The sequence below is a fragment of the Micromys minutus genome, assembly GCF_963924665.1.
Source record: "Micromys minutus genome assembly, chromosome: 11".
NCBI lineage: Eukaryota > Metazoa > Chordata > Mammalia > Rodentia > Muridae > Micromys > Micromys minutus.
In genome coordinates, this window is record NC_137980.1 from 27,730,381 (window position 1) to 27,754,219 (window position 23,839).

General features: G+C 40.3%; 1 protein-coding gene across 2 annotated transcripts in view; it reads left to right on the plus strand.

Moving 5' to 3' along the window:
- MAPK10 (mitogen-activated protein kinase 10) overlaps window positions 1-23,839 on the plus strand; it is a 139,597-nt gene that overhangs the window by 76,232 nt on the left and 39,526 nt on the right. For both annotated transcript variants that reach the window (XM_080925377.1, XM_080925378.1), the window contains exons 8-9: window positions 16,180-16,362; window positions 19,224-19,348. In XM_080925377.1, coding sequence (XP_080781503.1) covers window positions 16,180-16,362; window positions 19,224-19,348 — 308 coding nt within the window. The remainder of the gene's footprint in view (window positions 1-16,179; window positions 16,363-19,223; window positions 19,349-23,839) is intronic.

Here is a 23,839-nt window from a genome sequence, read left to right on the forward strand (position 1 = left end):
GGTAGGACTATGTCCAATTTTCTGAGGAACCATCAGACTGATTTTCAGAGTGGTTGTACCAGTTTACAATCCCACTAAGAGTGGAGAAGTGTTCCTTTCTCCACATCCTTGCCAGCATTTGCTGTCATTTGAATTTTTGATCTTAGCCATCCTGACTGGTGTAAGATGGAATCTGAGGGTTGTTTTGATTTGCATTTCCCTGATGATTTTTAGCTTTTCTTTAGGTGCTTCTCAGCCATTCAATATTCCTCAGTTGAGAAATCTTTGTTTAGCTCTGTACCCCATTTTTAATAGGATTATTTGATTCTCTAGAGTCTAACTTCTTGAGTTCTTTGTATATATTGGATACTAGCCCTCTATCAGATATAGAATTGGTAAAGATCTTTTCCCAATCTGTTGGTTGCTGTTTTTTCCTTTTGACAGTGTTCTTTGCCTTACAAAAATTTTGCAGTTTCATGAGGTCCCATTTGTAGATTCTTGTTATAAGAGCATAAGCCACTGCTGTTCTGTTCAGGAAAATTTCCCTTGTGCCTGTGTGTTCTAACCTCTTCTCCACTTTCTGTTTATTAGTTTCCATGTGCCTGGTTTTATGTGGAGGTCTTTGATCCACTTGGACTTGAGCTTTGTATAAGGAGATAAGAAAGGATAGATTTGCATTATTCTGCATGCTGACTGCCAGTTGAATCAGCACCATTTGTTGAATAGGCTATCCTTTTCCATTGAATGTTTTTAGCTACTTTGTCAAAGATCAAGTGACTATAGATGTGTGGGTTCATTTCTGGGTCTTCAATTCTATTCCATTGATCTACCTGCATGTCTCTATAAAAACACCATGCAGATTTTATCACAATTGATATGTAATACAGCTTGAGGTCAGGGATGGTGATTCCCCCAGAAGTGTTTTTATTGTTGAAAATAGTTTTTGCTATCCTGGATTTTTTGTTATTCCAAATGAAATTGCAAATTGTTCTTTCCAACTCTATAAAGAATTGAATTGGAATTGTGATGGGGATTGCATTGAATCTATAGATTGCTTTAGGCAAGATGGACATTTTTATTATGTTGATACTTCTAATTCATGAGCATGGGAGATCTTTTCATCTTCTAAGGTATTTTTCTATTTTCTTCCTCAGAGATTTGAAGTTCTTATCATACAGATTCTTCACTTGCTTGGTTAGGGTCACACCAAGATATTTTATAGTTTTTGTGACTATTGTGAAGTGTGTCGATTCTCTAATTTCTTTCTCAGGTCTTTGAGTAGAGGAAGGCTACTGATTTGTTTGAGTTAATTTTATATCCAGTCACTTTGCCGATTTTTTATCAGCTCAAAAATTTCTGTGGTGGAGTTTTTTGGCTCACTTAAGTATACTATTATATAATCTGCAAATAATGATATTCTGACTTCTTCCTTTCCAATTTGTATCCCTTTAACTTTTTTTTTCCTGTCTGATTGCTTTGGCTAGTATTTATAGTACTATATTGAATAGGTAAGGACAGAGTGGGCAGCCTTGTCTAGTCCCTGATTTTAGTGGGATTGTTTCAAGTTTCTCACCATTTAGTTTGATGTTGGCTACTGATTTGCTGTATATTGGTTTTACTTTGTTTAAATATGAGCCTTGAATCCCTGACCTTTCCAAGACTTTTAACATGAAGGGGTGTTGAATTTTGTCAAAGGCTTTCTCACCATCTAAAGAGATGTTCACGTTTCCCCCCCCCCCCTTTGAGCTTGTTTATATAGTGAATTACATTGATGGATTTCTGTATATTGAGCCATCCTTGCATCCCTGGGATGAAGCCTACTTGATCATGATGGATGATAATTTTGATGTGTTCTTGGATTCAGTTTGCAAGAATTTTATTGAGTATTTTTGCATCAATGTTCAAAGAATATTGGTCTAAAGTTCTCTTTCTTTGCATGGTCCTTTTGTGATTTAGGAATGAGCATAATTGTGGCTTGAAAGAATGAGTTGGGTAGTATTCCCTCTGTTTCTATTTTGTGGAATAGTTTGGACAGTATTGGTGTCAGGTCTTCTATGAAGGTCTGTTAGAATTCTGCAGTAAACCCATCTGGTCCTGGGCTTTTTTGTTGGGAGGCTTTTGATAACTGCTTCTATTTCTTTAGGGTTTATGGGGCTGTTTAGATAGTTTATCTGATTCTGATTTAACTTTGGTACCTAGTATCTGTCTAGGAAATTGTCCATTTCCTCTAGATTTTCTAACTTTGTTGAGTATAGGCTTTTGTAGTAGGATCTGATGATTTATTGAATTTTCTAGTTTCTGTTGTTATAATTCCCCTTTCATTTCTGATTAAGTTAATTTGGATACTCTTTCTGCACTTTCTAGTTAGTTTGGCTAGGGGTTTATGGATCATGTTTATTTTCTCAAAGAACCAGCTCTTGGTCTTGTTGGATTTTTTTTTTTTTTTTTTTTTTTTTTTTTTTTTTTTTTTTTTTGTATAGTTCTTTTTGTTTCTATTTGGTTGATTTTAGTTCTGAGTTTGATTATTTCCTGCCTTCTACTCCTCTTGGATGTATCTGCTTCCTTTTGTTCTAGAGCTTTCAGGTGTGCTGTAAAGCTGTTAGTGTATGCTCTTTCCAGTTTTTTTTTTGTTTGTTTGTTTATTTGTTTTGTTTTTGAAGTGCTCAGCACTTTGAGTTTTCCTCTTAGCACTGCTTTCATTGTATCACATAAGTTTGGGTATGTTTTGCTTTCATTTTTGTTAAATGCTAAATAGTTTTTTATTTATTTATGTCTTCCTTGACCAAGCTATCATTGAGTAGAACATTGTTTAGCTTTCATGTGCATGGGGTTTTTGTTGTTTTTATTGTTATTTAAGACCACCCTTAGTCCATGGTGATCTGATAGGATGCATGGGATTATTTCGATGTTCTTGTATCTGTTGAGGCCTGTTTTGTTACTGACTATGTGGTTAATTTTGGGTAACAGTGATGTGCTGAGAAGAAGGTACAGTGAGGTGCTGAGAAGAAGGTATATTCTTTTATTTTAGGACAAAATATTCTATAGATACCTGTTAAATCCATTTGGTTCATAACTTCTATGAGTTTCACTATGTCTCTGTTCAGTTTCTGCTTCCATGATCTGTCCATTGATGAGAGTGGGGGGTTGAAGTTTCCCACTATTATTGTGTGTCATGCAATATATGCTTTGAGCTTTAGTAGGGTTTTTTGTTTGTTTGTTTTATGAATGTGGGTGCCCTTGTATTTGCAGCAAGATGTTCAGGATTGAGAGTTCATTTGAATAGGTTTTTTTCCTTTGATGAGTAAAAAGTGTCCTTTCTTATCTTTTTAAAATGACTTTTGGTTGCTCCTAGGTGTTTGGATCTCTGGGTAGGCTGTGATATCTGATGGCAGTGCCCAGCCATGATGCAACTGGGCCGGGTATGGCGTTGGGTTGGAAGTGTCTATTCCCAGGAGCACTGCTACCTGTGCCCTGAGAGTTCTGGGTGGCCTCTCCCAGGATAGTCAGTGGAGAGGGAGTATGGACTCACCCCTGGGCTCAGGAGTGAAAGTCCTCCTGCGGCTCTTCCAGGTGCCCAGCAATCCGCAGGCAGGCTGCCTGTCCTGATGACACTGAAACTGAAATTTTATGTATATACTTAGTTTCCCTATATAATACAATGTATTTATTTGTTACATGATGATATAAAACTAGTACCATCTCCAGCTTTTCAGAAATACAATATTGAACTCTTTAAATTTCTACACAATTTTTTTTTTTTTGGTGCTAGCATTTAAGAGAATTAAAATGATGTTTAGAGAGGTGAGAATGGTCGAGGTCACACAGTAGTAAAATGATGGGGTCAGTTCTGAAGCAGCAAGAAGGGACTTTGCCAGAGGCCTTGTAGCAACCACCCCATGTAGGGAAGAGAAACTCACAGTAAGTTCTAGATAGCCCCTTAGCAGAAAGCCATTTCCGAACATTTGCAAACAAACAGGAATCACACAGAGGCCTTTGTGTTACTTACCTGCCTTTCTTCTTTAACTCCTCTGTAACACACCCACACGCACATCCACACACAAAGTATACAAACACACTGAACATACACATGACATACTATAAACATACATGATACACAGACACATTCCATATATTCACACATATCCATACTACATACACACACACTATATACAATGTACACAGAACATTCTTACACTATACATTCTATACACATTCACCCTGGCAGAATACAGATGTGCACAGAAACACCATACAACACACACAGAGTCATATACCACACACACACACACACACACACACTCACTCACTACACATATCATACACATACTGCATACAGACACCATTCATACATATAAAAGCAGATACATATACACAGGCATATACACAACTCAATACACATGCATATACCACATGCAGTTGAGTCACTTGGGACAGTGTGATAAAAATACTTGTAAGTTAAATATAAAACAACTTTACATAACCTTTTCTCTTCTCTTCTCTTCTCTTCTCTTCTCTTCTCTTCTCTCTCCCTCCCTCCCTCCCTCCCTTCCTCTCTCTCTCCCTTCCCCTACCCCTCCCTCCCTTCCTCTCTCTCTCCCTTCCCCTACCCCTCCCTCCCTTTCTCTTCCTCCTTTCCTCTCTCTCCCCCTCTTTCCTCCTCCCTCCCTTCCTCTCTCTCCCTCCCCCTCTCTCTCCCTTCCTCCCTCTCCCTCCTTTTACTCCCCTCCTCCTCCTTTCCCTCCCTCCTTCCCTCTCACTTCCTCTCCCCCCCCTTTCCCTTCCTCCCTCTCCCTCTCTCTTTTGCTCTTCCCCCCTCTCCCTCTCCCTCCTCCTTTAATCAAAGATTCTGATCCCAGCAGCCTCTGGTGAGGCAGTGATTATCGAATGCTTTTAACAGGCAATGACAGGCTCTCATTTCCCGGATACTTTTTGCATGGCACTTGCTTTCCTGAAATGGAAACAAACACATTTGTTCCCTGTGTGTGTTCCTTCTTCAGGGTTCTAACAGGTTAGGGGCTAAGCAGTGGACACCCTGGGTTTCACCCTGGTAAGACTGTGACAATGGAAAGAGCCTCCCAAGGAACTCTTTCAGGACACTGCCAAATTACTACACGTAATTTGGAGCATGAGTGGAGAAAGCTACGCCGTGCTGTGACCCCTCCCACCTTCCGTTTGCTCCACTTCCCCAACACCCTGTCCTCCGGCATCTGCTCAGCCTGCCTCTGACTTTGTGTAGAACCTAGCAGGGGCAGTCCCACAAGGGAAGGTGTGTCCCTTTCTTGCTCCTCCCTTCCCTTCCTCCCTTCCCTGTGCTCTGGCTCCGCCTTCCTGGTTTCAGTTCTGGATGATAACTAGCGATAGCCGGAGAGACCAATGTAACTGACCCTCACATTTCAGGTTCCTTTTGGTTTTCAGTCTCCGAAGTGTTTGCTCTTTACTCTGGTTTATTTCACATTGAACAGGCTTATTTGAATAGCCAGCACTTTTATCATTACAAAGGCCCCGCTTTTATGGAAGAGGAAAAAGACTTCCAGCTCAGAACCCTGCTCCTTTGATAGGATTCAGTGACAGAGGCCCTCCCACTACAAAACATTCATTCTCCAACAGAAATTTCTGCTCCTGGAAACGTATTCATATTTATAAACAAGCATCAATGCCTTTTAAACATTTTTTTTCTTTTGGGGCGCTAGCTGCTAGCTTTTCCCCCATTCCTTTTTTTAGCTATGGTATACAAAAGAATAAAAATGAAATTGATTTACATGTCTCCCATATTAATTCAACCTAGGATAATTTTCAATACAAAACACTCAGATTCCTGCAGATGGATGCAAATTAGAGCTTTTAAATCAGAAGTGAGAGAAAGCATTGAATTATAATTGCAAAGCAATATAATCAGGCATCAGTAGCTTTCAGATGGCTTGGTTGGTTCATCTCTACGGATGGAAGACCTGGGCACTCTACACACCTCGTTCCTGCCTCAAAGTATAGCTGCTCAGGGACCGAGGCCTCTCCCACATCCACAGTGCAATGTGGCCTTGAAGTTTTATTTATGTTTTGATCTATTTCGTGTTTATCTTCATTCCGTTTTTTGTTTTCAGTTGACATGTGGTCGGTAGGGTGCATCATGGGAGAAATGGTAAAAGGTGCAGTGCTGTTTCCTGGCACTGATCGTATCCTTCCCAGCGGCCACTGGGCTCTGTGAACCCTTGTTTGTTTATTCTGTCTGTTTCCAATGCAAGACTGCTGAAGATCTCCACTCCTGGAGACTTTCTGTGAGATCAAATGTCAAGTATTTGCAAGCTTTCTTCATGGTAAAATAACCTAGTCTCCCAACAAGTCCTTCCATGAATGGGACAGTATGAGACATGAAAGGTTCAGCCTTATATAGCAAGTTCTGCCTTATTGTTTGTAGCAATTTCAAAAAAGAAGACAAGTATGTAGCTAGATAATAAGTATCCAGGTCAGTGTTAAAACTCATGCTTTATAGTTTCCCATCCTAAGAACTTGTCATTTAGCACAGAGATCCTTAATTGTATCACCCACATGTGATTTGCTTGATTTAACACAGGTCCAGAGCAGGCCTGTCCACTTCGCTTCCACCCTTACCAACCTCCTTTCAAACACTGTGCCTTATTCATGCTGCGTATATGAAGAGAAATTTCTCTAAACCTGCTCTTAGGTTCTCCATGTCATTAACAAGTAATATTCAAAACCTCATTGGTTACCAGAGAAGTCATTTACATCGCTGAGAAGTGAAAGCAATCTTCTCTCAGAAGTCCCAGGGTAGACATGGCCACCAGGCAATGCTTAGAAATCATATAAATTTGATCATATCTGACAACCTTCTGTCTTCATCAGCGGGGGAAGGTGGACTGAAATGCTCACTATTCCGAAGCAGTTTTGAGTCTATAATTTTGGGCAATTGTCTAATTAGGTAAGTCTGATTACTGACATCCTATGATTATTCCCTGGCTTTAAACTTTTAATTCCTGTCACCGCTCTTACCATAATACTTCATACAAATGCAAGGCTGACATAATGCATTCAAGCGTGTGTATTCCATATACAGTTACACATATGTATAGTATAACATTATAACTTCATACATATGTTCCTTAAGTCTAAAGCTAACAATTCAGAACTTTACCAAGTGGGAGGGAAAGTGGTAGTTGGTGTCAGGGAAAGACACCAACACCTGCGTTCAGCCCTCACATGCATGTGCATACAGAAGCACCTACACATGCACGCATCACACATGTGTATATTCACACACACCTATACTATAAGCACAGCACACAGATAAACCACAAATAGGTAAAAGGGCTAAATAAACTGTTTACTTTTTCTAAAAATGTTTTTCTCTCATCTTAAAATATGACACCCTGCCTTTAAAGTCTTTCTGCCTTTATTTCTATTTCGTTTCTGCTCATACATTTTATTAAAGTTTCTATAGTTCACTTATTAGTGCTAATGTAAATTATGTTTTGAAGATATGTTGGGCTTGGTCAAACAAAATTACTTCAGATTAAAACAAGAAGAAGAAACAAAAACCAAAACTAAGATTTCTCCCTCCCTCACGCAACCCCCCTCCCGCCATGAATTAACTGCCTTTTAAAATTAACATCTGGGAATTAATTTAAGTTAGTCTGTATGCTCTTTGCTCTTCCAGAAATTCATTAGAGTTGAATTACTGCGGATTAAATGAATGTTTGCCACCTGAAGATTAAACAGACTGCTTCCTTTGCGTCTTATAGCACATTGGAAGGTTCCCTAGCCAATCTACGGAACACAGCTCAGCATTATTAAAATCCTTTAAGAGAGGCTGCTTGGGCATTATAGTTTAACCCAAATGTCAAAACCCCTTGCGAATAATCCTTAAGGCCACAGTAATGTCACGAGGTCACGTCATGCAGACTTACATGAGACTTTGATATCGAGAGTTCTTTCTGAGAATCTGAGAGACAAATTTGTAGATTTCTTGGGGAATCAATTTACTGTGGTTCATTAGTGATTTCAAGCACATGGGTTTATTTTAAGTTAGTCTTTTAAATGCAAATTGTAACCACTGTCTGTCACAGAGATAACCTCTCAAAGAGCAAAATGTAACACTTACCTTGAGTCTTTCTCATTATAAGTAACTTATTTGAAGAGAAAAATGACATTGAAATATAGTTGTTCGGGAGAGGCTTTAAAATTGAACTGGTGACAAGGAACCTATAAAATATATCCCGTTCATGTTGCTTTAAAAGTCAGCAATCATATCTACTCAAAAGCATTTTCAAAATTAAATATTTCTAAATGCCCTTCCACACCAGCTGTGCATGTCATTTGCATATAATTAAATAGCAAGCAGGTTTGGAACAAGGCTTTTATAGTCTTTACACTAAAAATACAACATATTGTTTTTAGTAAGAAATTTAGAAACTAGATGGCCAAATAGTTCTTAAATTATAAATATTTTAAGAGTAGACTTTTAAAAGTATAAATGAAGTGAATCTTGTTCCATCACAATGGTTTTATCTCTGTTCAAATAGATGGAATTCAACCTCAGAGGTGGGACAGATGACTCCCAGGATAAGAGCAATGGCTGCTCTTATAGAGGACTTGTGCTCAGTTCCCAGGACCCACAACCGTCTATAACCCCACTTCCAGAGAAACCAGAGTGGAATTTTTCTTTTAGAGTTGTTAATTATTTTATTTTTGAGGTTATAATATATCATATTTACCTGTCCCTTTACTCCCTTCAAACTCACCCATGTGCCTTCTTTGTTCAAATTCATGGCCTTTTTTTCATTAGTTGTTGTTATACACACACACACATCTAGATACACACACAATCAGTTGTCTGTATATTTTCAGGGACAACACTAGATAGTTGAAAACTAGTTGGTATTCTGGGCTAAAAGTCAGGGTTTGTTTTCTTCCTTAATTTTACTATAAAAAGCCTGGTCAGCACCTCACCTGGCCTGTACTTTTATCACACGGTCTCAAGTAGCACGGGGCAGCCATGAACTTACTAGTCCAAAGTCCATATGAATGTTTGATCCTCCTGTTTCCACTTCCGGAGGCTCACATCACAGGTCTGGTGTACATGTTGCTGGGTATTGAACCCAGGGCCTGTGCATGCCGGGCAAACATTCTATTACTACAGCTACTTCACTCAGTCCTGTTTTCCTGACCCATGTCCCCTCTTAACAATCCAGTGTACACAGAAATTACTGTGGCCTTCAGAGATGTGTCCCTGGGGTGCAGTCCAGTGTCCTTGCAGCTCAACTGATATAGAGGCAGCGGTGGGCAGTGGGACTATTTGCCTTAGTGACGCTTTTCACTAGCTCAAAGGGGTCTTTGAGCCTTCTCATCGCTAAAATTGAGATGTCAAACCTATTTGTACTTTCACAATGCAGGTAAGACAGGCCTGTGTTTATGAAGCCAGAGCTGTGCTCCTGGAGGAGGGAGAATTTACATCAGAGAATGAATTCTGCTGTGGCAAGTTGAGAACTATCCCCCAAAGAGCCTATGCAGACACGGGGTCCCAAGGTTGAGGGGGTCCCCTACGTTAGTCTTCAATTGCTTTTAAAAAAAAACCATTGCTTCTGTAACGTGTATTAATGCATGTTGGAAAACACAATTCCTGTCTAGTTTTGATTGTAACGATAGGTTACGTTAATAATTAGATTCACAAAAGCAGCCAGTTACAGTGAAAACTGCAAACATCCAACTCTGAAGGTGCAGCTTTGCCGACTCACCGAGTCAGGTTCAAAAGGGAACGTTCTGGCTTATCATACCTCCTCTGTGTTCACTCCTAAGGAACACATTCTTAATGAATCGTATCCCGAACATGCCTTCATGTTTTATGGTACCAGAAACAGAGGGTTATTTTTGAGACAAAAGAACATTGAAAAATAAAGCTAACGTGACTAAGAACTTTGTTCTCCCCCCATCATAAGAAACTAGTACTTCGCAACCACTGGGCAAATAATTTATCCCTGAGCTGCAGCTCCAGCCTTGAACTGAAATGTTTTTAAAACAAGTAAGACAACTCAAACAATAACCAGTGCCATACAGAGCTCTCCAAAGTGTGAGTGTGTGTGTGTGTGTGTGTGTGTGTGTGTGTGTGTGTGTGTGTGTCTTCCCTGATCTTATGAATGTCCTCAAATGTAAATGTGCTTTTAGGACCAAATCGTATTAGGGAGAGACATAATTACACACCAAGCAAGAGGCACTGCATAGTTTATGGGAGAAGTATCTGGGCTGTTCTTTGTTGAAGCTCACAGACAGCACAGCTCCTTGTTGGATTCCTCCTCTAGAGTCTTTTCTCCACAGAAGCGCAGGGGTCCTAACTGTCACGTTCCAGTCTATAAGACTGTGACATGTGAAAGGAAGACCAGGACTTTTCCTCTGACTTATTTCCAGGGACTGGTCTATTAAGTGTGCCGTGAGCAAGAGATATGGGGTGAGATTTTCAAGAATTTGAACCTGTTATGTTTTGTACCATGAAAATGGAATCACAACAAAGCCTTCTTACACCGAGTGTTAGTAAGTGTCGGGAGATGTTAGTATAGTCTCTAGATTAGTGTTTGTCAAAGTACAGTTAAAGGAGTGTCTGGGTAGCAGTTGTCATTGGGGTTTTTCTGTGATAATCACCACAGACCTAAGACCTAGAATCCTGCAGTTAAGTGGAGTATGTCAGGGTTGTGGGGAGGGAGGTCTATGTTCTTGTGAGTTTTCTACATTATGGATATTTGGTTTCATGCCAGGATACGGAATCCACAGCACATGTGCTCTGTGTCCTTACTTCTCATTCCTTGGAAATATTACCAATTTATGTGCTTTCCTATAGAGATAGAACAAAGACACAGAGCCATACCCAACACTGGGTCTGAGTAGTGGCTTGTTGGAGATAAAACGGCACTGTCCGGAATGGTTCAGTATAGATGTCACAGGTGGCAATGCCATCTTTTGGTACTGAGCAAAGAATTGGAAAAGAAATGTTGATATTCTTGAGGTTGCGAGTGAAGGTTGTGATATACTCATACTGAACACTGAACAGCAGGGCCAAGGTAGTGACTCCTTAGGCGTGTCAATATCAACCCTAGGAATCCCATTCTTAGTAACAGGATAATCAAAGACACAAAACAAAACAGTAATTCACACTGCATAGTAGGTCAAAATCCCTAGAGAATTCCTGAAGGTAGAAATGACAAAGCATAAATGTCATTCATAATTATAACCCAATACCCAGAAAACAAAGGTATTGTCCATCAGTGCATTCACCAGGGAAAGTGTCTTTAAAAGCTCACCAATCAGGGATGCTAAAGGCAAGAACTGCACTTAGATGTGACTTCTCATCCTAACAGAAAAATTTGAAGTCTCTGGGCTCCAGCAACTCACCCCTCCTCCTCTACCTATTTTTTGCTCCATTCTTCTAGGATGGTACCATTCATGGAAGTCCTCAGCAATGATCAAGCTCCTTTGCAAATTACCCCGTCTGCTCTCAAGAGTGAAAGATTTGCACTGCCACTCCATTTAATCTCCAGCGAACTTAGATTACAGTGAGGAAATTGGCTGCCATAATTTTTATTAAGTGGCCTTTTCCCATTAATCCTCAAGGCCTTTGATAATTTATCTCATGGTGACACTTTCCAAGACCATAGCTCTTAAATGTAGAAGTACACATATAGTTACTGTTTTCATCACTGTGCAGGACTGGTTAGTCGACTGTATTCAGTTCCCTCTGCTCTGCAGCATGAAGATGATCTAACGCTGACAAGTGCCTTCAAGAAAATAATTTTAGCACTTCATTTTTAAAGGATGCGTTATACAATGTCAGTGTCTAGCAGGTAACTTATAAATGCTTATGTTTGAAAGTACAAAACTCTGATCATTTTTCTTTACTTTCACCTTGTTTTTCTTTAATGTATATACAACAACACTGTTAGTGTGAAGGTATTGAGACGAAAGACCAAGGCAGGCACATCGGAACGTTCCCCGAGGGACATGCACCTAGAAAACTGCATCATGAACTTTAGACCAAAACCAGACAATTCTTTCTAAAACATCAGCTCCAGATTGTCTGTGTTCTTTACAAGCACTGACTTGAACATAAGAAAAAGAGTCCTCATTGCCTAGACAGCCCGGCATTCATAGAAAGAAAGGACTAGAAAGAGGTGTGTTCAAAGAAAGGCATCATCTTTTAAAGAGGGTTATACCCAGTATTTGCTGCAAGATATTTAATGACCTCACTGACATTAGTTTTAATTGTTCAAACGTCTCTAGAGTCCAGAATGATGCTTCTTTAAAAGCACTCTGTGCTTTTAGAGACTTGAAGCATTTTTTGTGATTTTTATAATTTTAACAAGAATAGCAAATAATTGATTCCAAGTTGACTCTTTGGGAGCATTTGGTTATGAGCAGGGTGTGGCCCATCCAGTCTTACAATGCCAGAGCTTTTGAAGTGGAGAAAGGCAGCAGGGCAGGGGTCAGAGCTATACTACAAGTCTGAAACTAAAGTGAGCTAAAAAACATCCTGCAAAAAAGAAAAACAAAGATACTTCTATGTTGAAGAATCTTATGAAATACTTTCTTGACTCTAGTTTAATGAAATCAGAATAAATGATGGGTTGATGATATGCCAAACTTGTTAACTGGTTTCTTTGTAGAAAATATAGGGACTTCTTTACTTTATTTGTCTTACTCTTTGAAATTCAGAGCAAGTTTGAGTAATGAGTCAATGACAGCTTGATGAAGCATGGTAATCCAATTGCACTGGAGAGATGGACTCCTTCCATTTTTACAGTGATGACTGAGCCAAGTACTGAGTTCTATAGCTAACTTTCTATCTATAAACTGTCTCTTTATCTCTGTCTATCAGCTATATACCTACTGACATGTCTATCATCTATCTATCTATCTATCTGTCTATCTATCTATCTGTCTATCTATCTGTCTATCTATCTATCTATCTATCTATCTATCTATCTATCTATCTATCTATGTACTTAGAGCTTATATATAGCTATAGATTTAACATGCGTTTTTCCATGAGAGTGACTAACCAATCTTTTATAGAGATTTAATTTCTTTACTTCTAATAATTCTGTTCTACTTGGAAATCTCAGGCACATAATGATGTCAGTGAAGTTTACTGAAACTTGTCCTTGGTTCATTTGCTGTTGCCATGCCAGAAAACACATCTCCAGTTTTCCCACCTACATTTATTTCCTGATGGTCCACAGCAATTTTCATTCTTATTATAATAACCTTTATTCATCCAGGTTGTAAGGGAGGTAAACATTTGTAAGTTAAGTTGCTTTTATCTTTGTTTAATTGTCTGTCTACCATTTGAAGTTCATATTCACGTTAAATATGCTTTCTTTTGTCTTCTGTCAGGACAATCAACCCTTGACTAGATAATTGGTTAGTATTATGTTAAGTCTTTGAGGAGCCTTGTGTCACTTCAGTGGGAAGGAGCTGACAGTGCAGGACAGAACTGTAGAAAGCTCAAGGGGGCAGGAGAAGTCTCTGCTTACAGTGTTGGGACAAATGCAAATCTGCAAGGCCTGATTGTATTTGAAATCAGCTTTGGACTGCTCTTTTGAAGCCTTCATTGTTTACCATTCCCAAGGCTATGAGACAAATATGAATGAGAAATAAAAAAGAACAACTGAGTTAGTACCATGATGCTGGGAAGGGAATAAAGGAGGGATGAAAAGCTGCTCACTCAGTGCTAAGTTACAGGTAGACAGAGTGGCAACTGTCATAGATGAAGTAACTACAGACAGAGTGACTACAGGTAGAGAGACTATAGACAGAGTGACTATAGACAGAGTAACTACAGACAGAGCAACTACAGGCAGAGTGACTACAGACAGGGTGACTACAGACAGAGTGACTACAGACAGAGTGACTACAGAGTGACTACAGACAGAGTGACTACAGAGTGACTACAGGCAGAGTGACTACAAACAGAGTAACTACAGACAGAGTGACTACAGACAGAGTGACTACAGACAGAGTGACTTCAGGCAGAGTGACTACAGAGTGACTACAGACAGAGTGACTACAGACAGAGTGACTACAGACAGAGTGACTACAGACAGAGTGACTACAAACAGAGTAACTACAGACAGAGTGACTACAAACAGAGTAACTACAGACAGAGTGACTACAGACAGAGTGACTACAGAGTGACTACAGACAGAGTGACTACAGACAGAGTGACTACAGAGTGACTACAGACAGAGTGCTTACAGACAGAGTGACTACAGCGTGACTACAGAGTGACTACAGACAGAGTAACTACAGACAGAGTGACTACAGAGTGACTACAGACAGAGTGACTACAGACAGAGTGACTACAGAGTGACTACAGACAGAGTGCTTACAGACAGAGTGACTACAGAGTGACTACAGACAGAGTGACTTCAGGCAGAGTGACTACAGACAGAGTGACTACAGACAGAGTGACTACAGAGTGACTACAGACAGAGTGACTACAGAGTGACTACAGAGTGACTACAGACAGAGTAACTACAGACAGAGTGACTACAGAGTGACTACAGACAGAGTGACTACAGACAGAGTGACTACAAACAGAGTGACTTCAGGCAGAGTGACTACAGAGTGACTACAGACAGAGTGACTACAGAGTGACTACAGACAGAGTGACTACAGACAGGGTGACTTCAGGCAGAGTGACTACAGACAGAGTGACTACAGACAGAGTGACTACAGACAGAGTGACTACAAACAGAGTGACTTCAGGCAGAGTGACTACAGAGTGACTACAGACAGAGTGACTACAGACAGAGTGACTACAGAGTGACTACAGACAGAGTGACTACAGAGTGACTACAGAGTGACTACAGACAGAGTGACTACAGACAGAGTGACTACAGAGTGACTACAGACAGAGTGACTACAGACAGAGTGACTACAGAGTGACTACAGACAGGGTGACTACAGAGTGACTACAGACAGAGTGACTACAGACAGAGTGACTACAGACAGTGACTACAGACAGAGTGACTACAGACAGAGTGACTACAGAGTGACTACAGACAGAGTGACTACAGAGTGACTACAGACAGAGTGACTACAGACAGGGTGACTTCAGGCAGAGTGGCTTCAGGCAGAGTGACTACAGACAGAGTGACTACAGACAGAGTGACTACAGACAGAGTGACTACAGACAGAGTGACTACAGGCAGGGTGACTACAGAGTGACTACAGACAGAGTGACTACAGACAGAGTGACTACAGAGTGGCTTCAGGCAGAGTGACTACAGACAGAGTGACTACAGACAGAGTGACTACAGACAGAGTGACTACAGGCAGGGTGACTACAGGCAGAGTGGCTTCAGGCAGAGTGGCTACAGACAGGATGACTATGGGAACCTAAAAGTTCTGAATGCTTCAAACAGTCTTCCACAAATGCATAATAAATTTTTAAAAAATAAAACCCAGAAATTTGTAATCTACAAATGTAAATGTGTATCTATCAAAACTTTTCAATGTATTTCACAAACATAGATAGTTTTTGTTTCTCAATTGAAACCAAACAGCCAAACAAAGCTTCTGTGAGGACCCCTAATGTAATGCTTATACATACAAAGTTAAGTGTCAATAAAATTTCTCACTTTTAGAAAAGGAACAAAAATATTAAAGTCTATTTATGGAAATACAAATAAATATTATTTTAAAGATATATTTTCTCACTATTATAAAAATAAAAATGATCCGGGTAACTTTAGGGTAAAAAAATCTCATTATTAATTGAGATAATTTTAATCCTAAATCACACAATTATTTAAATTTTATTTCAGTAGGGTATCTGTCATACATTGCTTCAATCTTTTAATCTTTAGAAATAGGAATTTTCCATCATCTGTCCTTATATATTTTACCCTATGTCACATGATTATATAGGTGTTAATGTGTTTTGTTACATTTGAATAATATTTTATTTTTATAAAAAAGACTATATTTCTTGCATTTGTTAAATAATAGTAGTTCTCTAAAAGCACACAAGTCCCAAAATTTGACTTAAAATTTCCAAGAGGGTTCCCAGGCTGTGAGCTTTGATTTCACCTGTGTTGCTAAGTAAAATTTCAGTTGGGCTGATAGCACTCTGGTGGCAGGCAGGGAAAGGTGAGAGGCCCTGGTCTGCACCTCTTTTTCCCTTAACTATTTCCTTCCCAGATATTGACCAGTGGAACAAAGTCATTGAGCAGCTAGGAACTCCATGTCCAGAATTCATGAAGAAATTGCAGCCCACTGTCAGAAACTACGTGGAGAATCGGCCCAAGTATGCAGGACTCACCTTCCCCAAGCTCTTTCCAGATTCCCTCTTCCCAGCGGATTCCGAGCACAATAAACTTAAAGGTGAGCAGCTACACACAAACATACATGTTTTGGAGGCCTCGCCTGGGTTTGCACTGAGGTGTGTCTGACAATAATCTCTCATGGTTAGCTCTTTGATCAGGGGTGTTTAGAATCTCGAAATCTAAGAGGTCAGTGCACTGTGCTTTGAAAACGTTTCTTTATGCTTTTCAGTTCCTAGAAAATGTACTTCCCCATGACTCAATATTGAAATACGTAGGCCTATGAAGAATATTCTTATTCAAACCAGCACAGTAGAGAACAGTAATCTATTCCTGTGAAGACGTGGTAGTGTAATGCTGTAGACACAGAAAACGCCTCCCTGAGCTAATTAGTGGCTAACTATTAACAAGGGCATACTCTGTGACATGAGTCCAACTCTCTAAGGTTAATTATACCACTTTTGTAGGTTATGACTTATTAAATATATTTACAATCCTATTGTAAGACTGGCTCACAAACGAAGAATTGCAATACGCACTCGCTCAATGGAACACTGGTTCTGAGTCTAGGAGGGCAGCATGTTTACCTGGAAGTGCAAGCTGCCTTGCTGAAAACATTTCTCTGTTTACTGCATGGGGTACTGACAAGGACTGCTAATATACAAGCGGGTGTCGGCAAAGTTCTTCCCCCATCCACAGAGCATCCCATCCCATGCCATCCCGTGCCCTTTCTGAGAGATACAGGTGGTCGTGAGAGCAGCTTCTATGGGAGCAGGGTACGTGGATCTTAGGATAATATCAACCACAGATCAAGAAGACCTTTGAACTAAGAAGATAAGTGAGTAGCCATGTTAGGCTCTTAGATCACGGGACATAAGAAAAGTTGAAGATTTGAAACAGTGTTTGAGTGTTTATGAACTTTTGTTATTCTTGTGACCTTCAATGTTTTATGTGGAGAGGATGATGTCAATTAAGAAAAAATGTTTTTGTTTTCAGAAAAAAATGGCCAATAGACATAAAATATCTTTTAATGAATGTCTTTTATATTAATATAAAACAGTATAAACCACAGGAGAATTGTCACAGATATGAGGCTGAGAATAGTTACTATGCCTTAGGTGTTGCGTTAGCAAAATGAGGTAAAAACACTTGAAAACATTGGGTAAATAAAACCATCTCAGACAGTTGAGTCATACACAAAAGTGAACAGTGGGAGAAAAAAGCCACCATTGGTCACAGTCACAGTCTCCAGTTTATGAGAACGTTGGTATTTCCTAACTTTTATTTATGTTACTTATATACTTATATTATTACTAAATTCTTACCATTAACGTAATTACCTTAATTTGAACATTTAATAACAATTGATGTCCATTTAAAAATATTTTAGTAAAAATACATCTTATAAATATTTCTCTTATAAACTTTTTATTATACTACAAATGAATATGTGAATCCATCGTGGAATGCATACGATGTCTTTCAAAGGAGAATAAAACACATTGGTACTCTAAATTTGTGAATATCTAAACATGTCCCCACTTGTTACATTATTATGTAGATTAGCACATTCAGTTCTAATTTTTGATGTCAGTTACGATGGGGCACTGTCATTAAACAGAAGTATTTCAAATCCCTAAGCCAACTAAGGTTTTACTCCCTTGAACCAGAAGTTTTACTATGTATTTAAAACAAACTGAGTTATTTCTCCTGTTGAAACTTTCAGATAATTTGAGTAATAATGGTGGTTTGAGGTATAACTTATTCCTGTTAAGAAAGCACTTCATGTAAAATCTCATATGCTTTAGAAACTATACACTAATGTGACCTCAGGGAAGGTTCTCAGCTGAGGTGCTGAAGTGCTTGTCTTTAAGCACAGGGCCCTTGGTTTGATTCCCAGAACCCATGTAGTAGAAGATGAGGACTGAGCATGCACTTATGATCCATCTCTGCATTGGGGAGGTGCGGGCAGGTCAGCTGGAGTGGTCAAACAGATGAAGTTCCAAAACAAAAGAGGTTCACAGTGCTTGAAGAACAGTACCCAAAGTTGTGCTCTGATTTTCACACTTGTGTGCCTGTACACACAGGTGAGAGAACACACACACACACACACACACACACACACACACAAACATGTTTCAAACTCAGAAATGGATGTGACTTCAAAAATTAGTGTCATTGAACAAATATACTTTCTGACTGTCAGCACGTGTTTGTATAACTAGCCCTGCCCCAACCACACAGTTCACCATGCTACCTTGTATGTGATATGGAGATCTTTATTACTACCAGCCATGGCATGGGGTGCCGTTAGCCACTAGCCACCTGACTCCATCAAATTATGATCCCCTGAATTTCAACACCCAATGAACACAGAATGTCACAACAGAACTCAGTAGTTAAATGATGTCATTTTTTTTTATCACACCCACTCTTTGGATTGCTTTTACACATCGAAGACACCAGGGCCTCACTGGTTTGCAAGTCAATTTGAACTTTACTTAAATTCTGCTGGCTTGCTTTAGTATGAGAACACAGAAGCACACTGATTGATTTCCTACATCCACCCCTACATCTGAACTGTGCGCTTCTGCAGATCGCTGTGCCCGATCCCGTCCACCTAGCATCCTTACAGATGAGCTACACAAGTTCCTTTACCAATTCAAACATCCTGGCTGATAAATGCTATTGGTAATTCTTAGTGAGAAATTATGCTCAAACATCCACAAAGGGTAACCCCAAAGAGCTCTAAGTGATAACTTAGATTTTGAGAGCAAAAAATGAAAGCTTCATGTCTTTGTATAGGAAGACATACAAAGACATGAATTAGGGCAACAGTGGCTGCTTTAGTTTGTTCTCCAGACAATAACCACCCTCGCGAGAATGAAAAGCTTAGGGGGTCGCTGTTCTTTGTCATTTCAGCCAGCCAAGCCAGGGATTTGTTGTCGAAGATGTTAGTCATTGACCCAGCGAAGAGGATATCGGTGGACGACGCATTACAGCATCCGTACATCAACGTTTGGTACGACCCTGCTGAAGTGGAGGCGGTAAGGCATGGGCCACAAGCCACCCATAGCAAGTGCTGAAAACAGTTAAACTCACACAAAGGAGCCCGCACAGGCCATCTGTCACCCCCACACCCAAGGCCATAACATGCTCCTCTGACAGCTATCTTCTTCAATGTGGGTTTTAAGTTCATTTCTTTCCTGGATCTCCTGTGAACAGGATGGGTCCGATGGCGTTTCTTGTTCACATGTAGGCCTTCTCCAGTGTGTTTAACTGTCATCCTGTCCCCATGCAGACTTCATGGGAGAAAAAGGCTCGTTGGTGGGGATGCTACCTCACTTTTATTTCCTTTATGTCACATGGACATTGACGCTCTGCAGTACTTAAGGATGTTTCCGTAAGGGAGCTTCTCCTAGGACCCCAGTGGCTTAACAACCACATGAGCAACACACAAGAAAGTAGGTATTTCAGATGGGTCCTTATCTTCTAGGTTGATTCTAAAGAATGCAGTATGGTATGACTCTGGTCTTCGACCTATGTAAGGTTTATAATTCGTAGAAACTTAACTCTTCATTTTAAAATATTTTCAAGCACCTACTACCTACCTTCTCTGTGAGTACGTTCTCATACCTTTCCTTCAGCTTCTCCGTTGGACTTGCCCTTGTGGACTCTGCAGACCTCCGGATGGGAAGTTTCTTTCTGTGACATTTGTTAGTGTAGCTGTCAGCAGCATTGCCTTCCCTTGAAAATGGCAGCGTGTCCTCAAAGTGTTTGCACACTGCTGGTAGCTAACTCATGTCACTGGTGTAGTACTCTGCCTTCGTACTTGAATTCACTCTGAATCATCCAGTGCTTTGTCTTTAACCTTCTCTGTGCTGCTGCAAGGCATTCTTGCTTAAAGACAGAATTGCTTTGCTTTAAAATCTCTTCTTCTCTGCCGTGAATGTGTTTTCTGGGGCCAACAGTGCTTAGTTCAATCCTACCCGTTTCTGTTTCTTACTCCCTCTTTCTGTGTGCAAGAAGCAAGTGGTTAGTGTTCAGAGTTTCCAGGAGACCTTAGTCCTGACCCCCAACCCCCGCTGCACACAGGGGCCTTCACCATCTTGTGTGATGTTTTCCTAAGTTTTGTCTGCCCGAGCAATTCTGCCATGACCCTGCTGTCTCAATTTGCTTCAGGCTTATGTTAGTAACTTGGTTTGGTGTTTACAAAATACAGTCCTTCTAGTGAAAGGCATCGGAGTATCTAATGTTCTTTAAACTACTCTATAGACTCGAGACTCAAATATAAATTCTTTTCTACCCTTTCATACTTTGTAAAAACTTGTAAAGATGTCCATAGAGTAGAAGGAAGTACAGAAGAGAAACAAACATATAAATAAATATATTTAAAATGAGGTAGTATGGATTTTTTTCTGATAAAATTTAAGAAAATGTTTTGGGTGTATTTGTAAAACTGTTAGCTAAACATAAATTATTTGACATTGCTAATCTTCTATTTTAAAAGTTCTAAACCTGTGGCATGTTTATTTTTTTCTTACATCTGATTTCACGTGCTCAATCCATTTTTAATGGATGGCTGCCTCTAGTATAATTGGAGTCATAAAGTCTGCATTTGTAATTCACTTGTAATTATGTTGCCTATAAAAGGGACAGTTACTTAGAATCTATAACAGAGCATTAGAATAATATCAATGAATTTTTAAGCTTATTTTAACATCCTTTGTAGGATGAAGAAATAAACCCCACCTAGACCTTTTCTCAATATTGTCTGCACATAGATAGGAACAAGAAAAGATGCATATATTTAAGGATCAACTATAGCCTGAAGTCACTGGTTGCACAACTGTGAAACTGTCTTCCATCTGCAAAGGTTGCATGGAATCCTGACCCCAGGGCAAGGGTAGTTTATTACTCTCAGGAGTGTATTGCAGAGGTCACAACCAGTAAGAAACAAACCCTAAGAGTAAGGAGTAACTGTCAGACAGGCTTTGTTAACCAGCCTGTATAGAGTCAGAAGACATGTCTTGATCCCTTGAGACCTGATACTGGAAGTTCATAGGTTGGCTTGTGTTGGGGTCAGGCTTTAAGCCAGCAGTGAAGAGCCACAGTGCCCTGGGTACTGCTGTCTGAGAGCCCCTAGGACAGGCATGGTAGCTCCAGTGTTACTCTGGGCATCTGGGCTGAAGGATAGGTTGAGCCAGCCAAGCATCTGTGTTCTCCTGTTTATGAACCTTTGGTGCTTGAGAATCCAGAAGAGGTGAGTAGTCCAGACAGGACCTTGTATGTGTCAGCTCTGAAAAGGCAGAGTGGAGCCAGATGTACAGGTGTGTTGCAGATTAACACTGAGACTGGGCTTTTCCTGGAGTCCTTGGGAAGACCTGGGCAAGGAAGTCTGTTGGGGGAATATAGTCTATATTAAAATTGCTTATTCTTTTTCAAAACTGAAGATTAATTTGAATTCGAAAACTGAGATAGGTGAAAGTGTAATCTACCTGTGTTCCTCCCATGCAGTCAAACAACCTGTGGGCATGTCTACGGGGGTATTGCCCTGTTAATTGATACAGGAGGGCCAGCCTCTCTGTGGGTAGTACTTGGGCAGGTAGTACTGGGTACAGTACTTCAGCTTGAACCTCCAGCCTCAATTTCAAGTTCATGATTCAGTTCTTTCCCTGACTTTTCCCCTTTTCCTCCCTACCTTCCATGATGACCTGTAACCCTTTAAATTGAAATAAGCTGTTTCTTCACCTATGTGGATTTTGGTCACGGTACTCATCATAGCAATAAAATGAAACAAGAAGAGAGACTAAGACACAGCATCACAGAGTAATTCTGTGCAGTAGGTCCGCAAATATAAATGCTTAGGAGCAGCTACCTAGACACAAGAAACTGTGATACAATAAATGGAATATCGATGCAGAAGCCCATGGTCAAAAGACTTAGTACCAGAGTTTGACTGGTGCTGAGGAGAGCCAGAGCCTGCGTGGCTGTACCAGTTAAATAACATCAAGGAGGTCATGAGGACCTGTGGGTAGTTGCAAGTCAACTCTGGAGAGGCGCGTAACTCTGATGAGCACTCAACAGTGGTTGAGCAAAGGATTGTGTCAGACTAAGTCAAAAGCAGGTGCCCTTGAATCAACCAAGAAATAAGCAAAGTCTGCATGTACTCCACACCCAAGATCAAAGGGGTAGTTTGCTGGACAGTATTGGTAGTATTGGCTACCCAATGGGAGCCAGAGACGGTGACATAGGGGGGAATATACTTGCATCTAGAGAGGAGAGTCAGGAGAAATGCCAAGTTATCTCCACCATTGCCCGCTGAGGTAGTTCCTTGTGGCTGTCAGATGAGCCTGTGCTGTCCATCAGGGAAAGGTCAGCCCCGAGCTACAGAGCAGCTCTAACCTGCCTGCAGACTGCACATACCTAGGAATGATTTCTTTATTCACACCTTGGAAATCCCTGAGTGGAAGAGAAGTATCCAAACAGCGGAAGGCATCCTTCCAAGAAGAAGAAGTTGAAAGTCAGAAAGGTACAAGGACCTTGCCAGTGACATGAGGTAAAGAACATTTCTAATAAGTACACAATGTCCTCAACTATCTCCCGATTTCTTGTCAAGAGTATTAATGTGCTAGCAGGAGACCATTTAAGTTCCTCTGGGGAAACCTACTGAATTTTTGTGCCGGCTGTCACTTGTGCAGCGCTCATGGAGAGCAGGGTTGGCTGCAGGCATGCGAGGGGAGTGAGGAAAGATTCAGTTGTCTCCCTTAGACTGCTCTACTTCTGCAGCTTTAAGGCCCACTAGGTAAAATGGTATGGTCATTCCTTCATCTCACTCACGGCTTTTCGATTAACTTCTATACACAGGCCTTGAGAATTCTTCCGTAGCTTAAGTATTTACACATTGGCTCTACGAGTGTGAACCGATTTCAAAAGTCACCTGTCTTTGTAACATAGACAGAGATGATTCTACAGTGCTATAAAAGCCAAGAACCAATCTAGCCACGATGAAATGTGCTTATAGCTCCAGCACATGAAGGGCTTAGGCAGGAAGATTGCCCATGATTGTAGGCTAGCCTAGGCTACATAGCAAGTACCTAGTCAGAGAGAGCTACTTAATAAGACAGTGTAAGACCTTACTTACAAAACAAAACACCCAAAAGAGCAACAACACAAGTTCCCTTCTTGAGACAGTCTTTCAGATGTGGGTCACCTATTTCGTGGGCTTGTCACTTGTCTGGCACATGAATCCTGGATGAGAGAAGGAGCTTTCCCTCACAGATGTCAATCATCTGTGCACTGGAGTGAAAATCCTCTGACCCTCACCCAGACATGGATCGGACACTGCATTATAACAAGCAGGCTGTGTTCATCTGCCTCAAGCTGTGACACATAGATGACTATTTCACTCTGGCTATGAAGCAGCAACCTGACCAGATTTCTATAGCTGAAATGTAAATATCATTGTTCAAGAATCAAGCAATCCTAAGGTTGTGCTGACAAGGACTAGATGTGTAGCTTTAAGATTCACTTGAATT